At 42.8% G+C, this 11,248-nt stretch overlaps 1 protein-coding gene across 1 annotated transcript; it reads right to left on the minus strand.

Moving 5' to 3' along the window:
• Positions 1-6,513: 6,513 nt before the first annotated feature.
• Positions 6,514-8,288, minus strand: LOC108795284 (thrombomodulin-like). The gene has a single exon (XM_018566507.1). The coding sequence runs from the start codon at positions 8,181-8,183 to the stop codon at positions 6,522-6,524; it is 1,662 nt and encodes a 553-aa protein (XP_018422009.1). The 5' UTR covers positions 8,184-8,288; the 3' UTR covers positions 6,514-6,521.
• Positions 8,289-11,248: the final 2,960 nt, after the last annotated feature.

Below are 11,248 nucleotides of genomic sequence, written 5' to 3' on the forward strand. Positions count from 1 at the left end.
GGACTCTCAGGTTGGCTCCGCAGGTTCTATGGTGGGCTGTGTGGATTCTCAGGGGGTCAGTGGTCGGCTATGTGGAGTCTATGGTCGGCTGTTCCGACGCTCAGGTGGGCTCCGCAGGTTCTATGGTGGGCTGTGTGGACTCTCAGGTTGCCTCCTCTGGTTCTATGATGGGCTGTGCGGACTCTCAGGTGGGCTGCACAGGTTCTATGGTGGGCTGTACGGACTCTCAGCTGGGCTGTGCGGGGTCTATGTTCGGCTCTGCGGGGTCTTAGTAGGACTGTGCAGTCTAACCAGGGGTCCCGCTCGGTCAGTCTCTGGGTAAGGGCTTTGTGAATCCACAGAAGGAGGAGGACATATTCGGCCGTCACTGTAGACAGGTGTTGCGATACACAGGAAAGCTGCGGGAAGCTGGGGACCTTGGCAGCCTTCCTGTGATCCCGGGCGCCTGTTTACAGTGCTGGCTTCATTTTTAAAAGGGAGAGGTGCAAGAGCCACATAAAATGGCTGGCAGGCTGAATTTGGCCTTCTTTTTGACATATGTGCTGTAGAGGTATGTGCTGCATGTATGGGGGGATCTGATGCCTGCAGAGGGGTGTGCTGCAAGTAGGGGGATCTACTGCACGTAGGGGGGTCTTTTGCCTGTAGAGGGGATCTGATGCCTGTAAGGGGGATGTGCTGCATGTAGGGGAGGATGTGCTGGATGTAGTGGGGATGTGCTGCATGTAGGGGAGGATGTGCTGCTTGTAGGGGGAATCCAATGCCTGTAGGGAGATCTGATGCCTGTAGGAGGGGGGATCTAAAGCTTGTAGGGGGAACCTGTTATCTGTGGGGGGGGGGGTCTGCTGCCTGTAGGGGGGATCTGTTGCATGTTGGGGGATCTGCTGCATGCAGAGGCGGTCTGTTGCCTGTAGGTGGGTCTGCTGCATGTAGTGGGGATGAATGGGATGGTGTTTGTCTGCATTTCTGTATCATGTATTGCTGGGATTTCTGTCCTCTATAGCTGATGGTATTCTGCCTTGCTGTATAATGTATTGCTGGGATATGTAGTCCTTTATAGCTGGTGCCATTCTGCACTGCTTAAAGCCTGAAGACCCCCAGAAGGGCACTTGGATGAATGTTTATAACTAAGACATTGGGGGGGAGGGGGGGTTTTTTTGTTTTGCCCCGTAGCTCTGGTTATGCCACTGACCTGAAAGGTGACTGCTACAAAATGAAGAGCTCACCAGCTACACAAACCCCTCTCATTGATTCATGGTAGAGTGGCAGTCCTGTTTCCTTTCCATTGTGACGGTTTTCTTGTGTGTGGTTGCTCTTGTTTTGACCCTTTCTCTTGCATGAATGCTTCTAATAACCTTTTTTGATTCCTTGGCTATTCCTTTGACTTTTCCCCACGTTTGTTTCCATGTTAAGACTCTGTCAGTAGATTTCCAGGAGGGACCCCCTGGCAAAGCACATTGTCTCCATGTCTATTAGGACAAGAGCCTCTTCCCCACAACCCAGGCCCAGTGGTTGTGGGGGGTCTGCGTACAGGGGAGTTCATAGGAATCTGAGTGCCCCCTTTAAAAAAGGGGGCACCCAGATGCCGCATATACCCCCCTCCCTTGTAGGAGCTAGTTGTTACCCCTACTTATTCACTAAATATAGTAAAATAGCAAATAAACACACCACACCATAAAAAACAAAAAAATTTCCATTGATGTTACCCATCATCAATCACGTTGTCCAGCGATGTAGGTCCATGTCAATCATAATGGACGATGGCTGCCCACTTAGCGAAAGAAGAAAATTCCCGCCGAAGACGACTAAAGCCAATGAACACTGGCCGCAGTTCTGCTCCCAAATGTAAACAAAGGGGTGGGCCGAGTTGTGATGTCACGGGACTTGTTCCACCCATTTGTTTACATCCCATTAGGAGACCAGAGGTGTCACATAATGTAAACAAATGGGCGGAACAAGTCCCTCCACCCCCTTCAGGTAATATAGGCTTCACCTGTAATCATGTGAATACTGGCCTTACACTCAGCAAACCCATTCATGTACTCATGGCAGAACTGGTATGTTTTTGTTTTGGACCAGCAAATTCAAATCTGCTTCAGAGTGGATTTTTCATTTTAAATTGCCATTTGGAACTGGACAGGTAAATTAATTTACATTGCTGCTCTGCCAAGCTGCTGCTCGGATCAAGGACCTGGTTAGCGATTTTAGGAGGGGGCCCATGCTTTTTTTTTTTGCATTAGGGTCTCCCCTAAAATTCTTACCAGACCTAAAGGGTCTAGTATGAATTGGGGAGGGGATTCCACGTTGTTTTATTAAAAACTTTTAACAACACAAATTTATTCCGAATGACATTTAGAAAGAGTTTTATGCGCATCCGAATTTCGTTATCAGAAAATTCAGATACGTTCACATTCATTATATCTTTCACTCAGAAATTTGGATACATCCATATGGTAAACTTCCCAAATGATGACCTGCTACCCTGTACTGATTATTACAGTTTTCCTAATGTTTTCCTTTTTAAAGAAAATCCATTTTCAGAAATGAGTTTGTCCCTTAAACACAATTCCAAATTAAGTTGTTACTTGTAAAGAAGAAAGTAAATTGACTTTGCCATGGTCCATGCCAGTGAATGCTCCATTGCTTCAAGAATCCCCCCTGAAGTCTTTGATGAAACTTACAGTTAGAGTGTTGGTTGCCTGTGTAACGTTCAGTCTTTGCTCCCACTGACCTCCATGTGATTACGGTATAGAGCAAACAGACACGCCACAAAGTCTCGGTTTCTGCACAGAATTTGCAATTTCTCAACAATGGAAAACTATTTAGTGAATGGATCAGCAGAAAAAGGTATTTACTTGCTCATTTACAGGTAACAACTTAATCTGAAATTGTATTTTAGCAATAAAGTCACTTTAAAAAACAATCACCTGTATAAGTACTGTGCAGTGTTGTAGCACATGTTACAAAATATGCCTCCAGTATATGTAGCATACAGTATATGTTGTATGTTGTAATCCAAATGCTTTGCTTTATTTCAGTCCTAGAGGGGTTAAAACATGTTTTGTATCTGACAATAATTCCCCAGTGGTTTTCTTTTTATCACAGTGTTATATGGAGGAGCAAGTCTCAGACTGCCGCTGGATTTCTCGGGATGAGGGAATAATATAAAGTTTATTCACAACCTATTTCAAGTGTTAGATAGGAGTTATCCGTTATGTCACAGAAAATCAATGTTCTTCCATAGAGGAATGGAAGCAAATCTTTACTGTTCTACTAAGGTTTTGTAATTAAATTACTGTTCCCCAACTGACAACAAAATTATGTTAGAGATGTATCTGAAATGATTAACGTTTTCCTTTAATCCTCAGAATTCTTCTGCCCTCTGGTGCCCATCATTGTATTAGAACATCACTAATGGTAACGGTGAACAGAAGCAGCAGTGTTCAGGCAGGGTGGTTAGTGGCTGGCTCACCAAACCCCTTGTGGGCAGAATTCTGAAGATTGTAGTTAAATTATGAATTATTTCTTCTGATTACCAAAGTGGAGAGGAGAGGAGAGGAGAAGAGAGAGCAGAGGAGAGGGGAGAGAAGAAGAGAGAGGAGAAGAGAGATGAGAAGAGAGAGCAGAGGAGAGAGGAGAATAGAAAGAAGACAGAGCAGAGGAAAGTGGAGAGGTGGGGAGGGGAAGATGTTCTGTAGTCCTGTCATAGGGTAACTTCTCCATACAGGACAGTGAGTGAACATTGTTTTTGTGTTTCTGGCAGAATCACCTGGCAAGGAAAAATAAGGCTAGTAAAGACTCCTTGCCACCACTAATCTAAGGACTGGAAAGCTGCAATATATATTTTTCTTCTTTTAGATACTAAAAACCGCAAAAGCAGCATCAGAATGTGCAATGTGTGCTACCCCACAGCAATGATATTTTAGTTTATAGAAAGATGGATATAGTTAGGTTGCTTTGGGTTATGTTGCTTGCCTGTCGCACATTTTTTTTTTTTTTAAGCTTAATAAACAACAGACAAAAAAAAATCATACTTTTAATATTGGGAATTAGTAACCCCCTTTATTCTGCTTTCAATGGTATAACAAAAGCTAAATTTTTATTAATACAAAATGTTTTGTGTACCTTTCACATTAACTACGTTACACAGATAACAAAGAATACGTTAGAATTATTCACAACAATTTTACAATATCTACACAGGAAAAAACATTCAGTAGGAGCATAGGAGGAATACAGTACAAAAACATCTGGCCTTATTTTTTTTAAAAATCAGTGCGGTGGTCAAACACAATGAAGGGAATTTATCAAAACTGGAGCAGACAAAATCTGGAGCAGCTGTGCATGGCAACCAATCAGCGTCTATCTATCATTTTCAAATCTTAACTGAACAAACTGAAGATAGATGCTAATTGGTTACTATGGGCAACTGCTTCAGAATCTGTCTGCTCCAGTTTTGATAAATTCCACCCAATGCACACTAAACTCCTTCATCAACCACCAAATTGAGCTGACTACAGGGAACTAAAATGTGATTGGTTGCTGTGGGTTTATGATCTTTACACAGCTTCATCAAACAGGTAAAAATGTAAAGGTCATATCAAAAATTACTTAGTGAAAAACTGGCCATACACCTATAGATTATCTGCAGATTTTCTATGGTCAGATGGAAAAAGTGCAACAGATTCCTCCATCTACACTTAACTGTGTGTGTGGTGGAATCTCCCGCTGGGCTGAGCCTTACAGGGTAAGGGTATATAACTTTATTCACAAAAGGGTGAAGAGTTTGGAGAAGGCAGGAGAAGTGAACAATCTATGACAACATAGCTGAATCGGAAAGTGAGTTGAAGTGGAGAGTTTTTCCAAATCAGTTATTTTGGCCTAGATTGTTCCCTCCTCCTGCCCTCTCCAAACCGTTCTCCCTTTTGTGAATAGCCCTGTCAGTATTTTGCATTGTCAGCCCCGCTGGCTCTCAAAATACCTGAACAATGCCTGCATCCAATCAGATTGTTCAGGTATTTTGAGAGCCAGCGGGGTCGACTAGCAAGATACTGAAGCTTGGTCTAGCGGGAGATTCCACCATCCACACAGTGTAGCGTAGATGGAGGAATCTGTTGCACTTTTTCCATCTGACCACAGAAAATCTGCAGATAATCTATAGGAGTATGGCCAGCTTATGTAAAGCTGAAACCTTTTTTTTTAAAAGGTTTAACTAGAGTAGGAAATAGTTAAGACACCTTTGAGGGGTGCCATCAGGAAGATTTCTCTTCATTTTCTGTGCCAGAGACTCAGCAGGAAGTAATAGTGATCTCTCCAGAGCAAAAGGGATGTCCCCTCTTCTTGTCACCAAAACAGGTTCATTCATTGGAAGATTTCCCACCACTTAATGCTCCTGTGACAACTCTCTGTATTAGAGACAATGATCCTTAGGACAGGCAATGAAGGTGAATCCCAGCAGTGGGGTTCAGACAGCAATAAAGACATGACAGGGGTTCTAATCCTTCCAAAAACGTTTTAGAAGCTCTGTCCGGTTTTTATTGTTGGCTGTCACTCTTGCTAGTTGTCCTGTGAATATCATCACAGGGACTAAAAGTGAGGGGAAACCATTTTGTTTTAATTGTCACTGAAACAGAAATAGAGGAGAAATCATCCAATGGGGGGGATGTTGTATCCACAGGACAAGAAGTAAAGGGAAATTCCCTCAATAAGACACAAATGATTTTCAGTAGACATGTGCATTCGGATTCGGACAAACCTGCAAATCAATGATATTCAGTTGATTCGGCGGTTCGACCAAATCCGAAATAACAAATTAATTATATGCCCGAATATACAAAAGCTATATACGGGCATACATAAATTCGTCTTCAGAACGTGCGGCGGCCATATTGGCCGCTGTTGTGTTCTGCACATGCCCGCCACCATCTTGGAGGTGAACGCTTGACGTCACATGTTGGTGAAGTCACACGGTGAACGAGCGGTAGCCATATCAGCCTCCAGCGTGTTTTGAGCAAGCGCACCACCATCTTTGAGTATATCTTGCGGGCGCTGCCCATTTAGTGTATACCAAGGTACACTCAAAGATGGCGGCACGCATGCGCAGAACGCGCCGGCAGCCGATATGGAGTTACAGTGTTCGGATTCGGAGGCTCGTGGCCTCCGAATCCGAAACAGCATAAAAATCAGTTTTCTTTGACGAAACTAATGAAAATATTTTGCCGTGCACATGTCTAGTATGCAGCCTTTCCTAATCTATCCAAAATCTAAAAAAAAAAACACAATTTGGCTTTAGGTGTACTTTATGGCAAACGCTGCAATAACTCAAAATATGTGCTGACTAAAATGACTCTACTTTCCCTTTAAGTCCAATAATCACACTAGTTGCCTACCTCTGAAGCCCAGCTTTAGCCAATGGGATCAATGTGCCAAAAGATAGCCAAAATAACTTTACAGTTGTCATTTCCCCTGAAACAGCATGCTACTGTCAGTGTTCTCCCGATAAAAAGTGTATAACACAGTTATCACTATAATCTCCATTGTGGAATCGTCTTTACCTGCTGTAGTACAACATACTTCTCAGTGCTTTTCAGCTTGTAGTCAAAGTCATGCTGATCCATGTAGTGCTTCCTCAGCATGTGACACACCATAGCTATCAGGACAGCCAATATGGATATAATTCCAATGCATATTCCTATCAGTACAGTTGGTTCTATGCTGAAAGTAATTTGTGGGAAGGAGCCTGATGATGTGGTATCTATAGTAACTCCTCCCGGTCCTTCTGTCCCATCTGGGACACATTCAGCACTGTGGAGAGTGTAGCCCTTTGGACAGATGCATTCAAAACCCCCAAATAAATTAGTGCAATCCCAATGACAAGAGCCGTCCAAGCACTCATCCACATCAACACATTTGCCCTTATTTTCAGCATTTTCCAGTATATATCCTTCTGGGCAACGGCATTCTCCTTTTTCATTGCATTCAGCCTCACATTCAGATGCATTGCAAACCCTTTTGCATTTTTTGGGATTGTTTTTATCAAGTACATATCCATGATTGCAAACACACTTATACCCGCCATGGAACGTTTCACACATGTGCTCACACATGGCCTTCTCACACTCATCAACGGCTTGACATTTAACGCCCCATTCATCAGGATTTTCAAAGTCAAAAGGGACCTTTTTAAATCCAGTTTTGCATTCACAGGTGAAGCCGCCACTGCTGTTGGTGCAGTAGTACCCACAGATATTGGGGTGGGCTTCACAATCATTATTTACACAGATCTTCCCATCTTTTGCAAGGTAATAACCCTCGGGGCACCTGTAGGGAGAACTAAGTGGTATTGATGTTGGATCACAGCACCGGCTACACAGGGTGGGATCACAAGACAATGAGCATGACCTTTTGTCCTCCTTAAGCTTTGATCCTTGGGGGCACTTGCATTCTGGGGTGCCATTTCCCACCACGCATTCATGATCACACCCTCCATTATCTATCATACAGGGCCAGGCTCCTGGGGTCTTTCTGTTCCATTTCACTTGTCCATCTTCTTTATCTTCACAGAACAGATCGTCCTGGTTTGGAGATAAGTGGACACTGGTGCCTGGAGGGTAGAAGTTACTCAGACTAAGGCCTATGCCATGGGAAGGGTGAACATAAATTACTTTGTAATCTTCCGGTAACGTAAGTGGGCTGCAGAATGCTGAGTGACTTGATTCACACAACAAGCCATTCGATTTAGATGTGCAATCAGTCTCTTCACAAGTGCCATTATTGTTCACAGTGACACAGAGATCACCGGACGTAGCACACTTCTGTTCATTATCATTCCATGTTATAGAAGCAGGGTAACTGTCTCCTGTGACCCAGGTAAAGCCCCGTAATGGCAGTTTCGGATCTGTGCATCCCTTTATGGGCTCCAGCCCAATCCAGACTTTGATATACGACTTCACCTTGGAAATTAATAGAGAAATTGCATGTGTTTGCTCAGAGTTTTTCACTGTCATCAGGTGCTGCTTGTTATCCTGACAGTCTCTTCTTGCTCTTGCATATTTTCTGCTTGCCCAGGATATAGAGTAACAGGCTTGATCAATGCACACAAACTGTTGTTGGAGGTCATCCAAGGAAGCCAGTACTGCCAACTCTGCTGAGGTGATCAGTGCCCAAATGCCATAGAGAAGAAGCATTATTCTTGCTGTGTGCAGATGCGTAGTGTGCTGGCAGCTAGACAGAGGGTGAAAGCAGGAAAAGTGCAAGTATCCCAGTTGGTAGCAAGATAAAAACTGCACTCACAGAGGTGTGTGTCATGCCTAAGAGTCAGTGCCCAACTTTATACGTTCCCAGCCCTCCCTGTAGCCTGTCACAAAGAAGAAGGAAGGAAATGCCTGGAAGGAAGGGCTGGAGCTGCTTGTAACACTAAGCAGATAGTTATACTTGTGACACGGTGTGTGGGACAATTATCACTTATACGTAACACCTAATTCTTGCATGGAAAGTGTTGCAAAGGTATTTCACAATGAAATTACGTTGTTTTTGGTGTCTTTTTTTTTTAGTAAGGGTGCAGTATGAAATTTAGAGTTCATATTGACTAACAATCTCAGGCTCATTAAAAAGTATACAGTCAGTGAAGAGAAAATCACTATCAGATTTACATACTGTATCTGATTGTGCATGCTTGTTGTTTCTCCTTCTAACAACTGTTGCAGTTACTGTTGCAGATCCTTCCAGAGCAAGTGAGAACAACATCCTTTAAATATAGGAAGGGGTTTAGGGAGAATTCAGTCTTGGATGAAACTGAAATTCCAGCAAAAAAATTTTTCTTTAGACATGGATAGATTGGAGAAAAGTTCTCTTAGGTTTTTTTTTTTTTTGCCTGTGTCTTCACCGATATGATTTACCCTCACCTTCTGCATGGGCACCAAAACAAGAAAGTAAGGGAAAATGTTTCCAATGGAGGCATAGACAGCAAAAAAAAGGTACAAAATGCATCTCTTCACTTCCTGTCCAAGTGAACAGTGTTAGGCAGGACAGGGAGTGAGGAGAATATTCCAACGGAGACACAGACTGATTTTAGGACCCATTCAGACTAACATGGTACTTTAAAGTGGAACTATACTCACCTCCTCTCCAGCACTAACATCTTCTTGCTGGCTTCAACTGGGTTTGGGATCTTTGGGAGCCATTTTGATTGGCTTGGCTAGGATGATGTAACTCCTACACATGTGCATGGGGGTTCATTCATTCCAGCAGCCAAAAGATGCTGGTACTGTACACTGAGCTGCACATGTGCAGATCAGTGCACAGATTAAAAATTGTGTAATGAGAGAGGTAAGATTCCTTTATAGAAGAAAAGACATACTAACTCCCTCCTCACAAATGTATGCTAAAGATACATGAGGATACTGGGAAATAATTGCAGGCTTGGGAGGGGAATCCCAGAGTGCTGTGCTATCTTTCACCAGGCCTTTGGAGGAGGGTCTAGGGATGGAGCAAACTGCCTACAGTTAGCGCTTTACAGGCCACCCAGGGAGTGGTCTGTGTTGCTTAAACTCACATCCAGGCAGTTCTGTGGGAGAGACTGCTGTCAAGAGGATATTCACATGATATTTGAGTGGTGAGAGGCCTTTGACCACCTCTGTGTGTGTTGGACTTGCCCTTTTCTGTCTTGCTGCCAACAGTGGATCTCTGTTTATAGAGGATTGCATTGACCTTTTGGCCTCTGGAGCTTTGGGAAACTTCAGGGCATTTTGCTTTGGATTAAAAATACCTTCAACTGAAGGTTGAGCGCTCCTACATTAAGGCAAATGGCCCCAACGCAGCAAACTTCACATTTACCATTCCATTGGCCAGTGATTAGATGGGACCTAGACAATGTAGTTAGGGCAAATTGTTTACTGCATTTTCATATATTTGATTATATTTGCCTCTGTAATTGCTGTTATTGCTACTAGTAGGGTCGTTCATCTAGCATTGTGGCAGGACCATTGACAGACAGCTAAAGGGAATGAACATTATTTATGTCACTGTGTCTTTGCCTATTTCAGTGATTGATACTGTGTTAACCCTACTTTGTCATTTCTGCTTAATCAGTGCTTCCCCTACTGGCCCTTTTCAAGTTTAAATATAGTCCACTGAATCACTAACGGTGCGTCGGTGAATTGTCGGATCCACTAGGGCAGGTCACAGCTAAAAACGGTAAGAGAACCCATTATTCTTGCATCTCCCTAAGAAGTCATTAATAAATAAAGTTAATAAATACAACAATTGTGTACCTGACGTTTTCTATGACATGTGTGCCAGTCTTTCAGACAAGCAGCTGCTTTTACTATCTGGACACAGCAATTAGGCTAACGAGCTATCTGTCTGATTTTAGGATCTGTATTATGGTATAATTTAATTATACTGCAATTGTCTGGATAATTCCAGTATAGTGTGCTATTTTGAAGCTGGCTTTATTTAAATGGGCTTTAATCTCAAAACGTTCCAATGCTTAATTGTGCCTAACATATGAGAATGAATGGGCCTTGTATAAATTCAACCAAGGCCTCTTGAGTTTGTAGGATCTATTGCGTAACCCTCTATGTCATTAACCACTTTGGCTATATGTGAGGTTCATCTAAAGGTCAACAATGCCGTGCTAGCAAGAACCCTTTGCAGATCGTTCTAGAACTGTTGAGAGGAAAGACAACCGATAGGTGGATTTAGTTAAGCTACGTAAGCATTCATTCCTTTATTGGGTGGATATATAAACTGGGAATTCTGCCAAAAAAAAGTAGTAACAACATTTTTTACACGTGTCCCACAATAAAATGTGGGCTGGGGGAATGTTTTTTTTGCCTTGTCTGGCCTGATTCAAGCTTAAATTGAGTAGGACTTGCACCACGATATAGGCATTTTCATAAAAGGTCCCCTAGCATTTTTAACTTAAGGTAGACAGACTATGAACACCCTCGGTTGTTGACAATAAATTGCAAGGACCAGAGACAGTTACAGCTTTTAAATCTTGCAGAACTAGACTTTCTATAGCATAATGGAAAAAAAATGGATTCTGGCATATGCATGCTCTCATTGACTGAGCCTGTTTATGTCCGATGCAGGAAATTTCAACACTGACCTTAGTTTAGGTGAACATTAGCCACTGGCTAGTTAGTGGATAACTATACTAGCTAACACTGTCTTGACAGTTTGGTATTAGCCCATAAACACCCAGTTATTTTTCAGTCCAACCATTAATAGATAGCGGTGGGTTAAG

Source organism: Nanorana parkeri, unplaced genomic scaffold, assembly GCF_000935625.1.
Source record: "Nanorana parkeri isolate BGI_ZX_2015 unplaced genomic scaffold, ASM93562v1 scaffold28, whole genome shotgun sequence".
In the NCBI taxonomy this organism is placed as follows: domain Eukaryota; kingdom Metazoa; phylum Chordata; class Amphibia; order Anura; family Dicroglossidae; genus Nanorana; species Nanorana parkeri.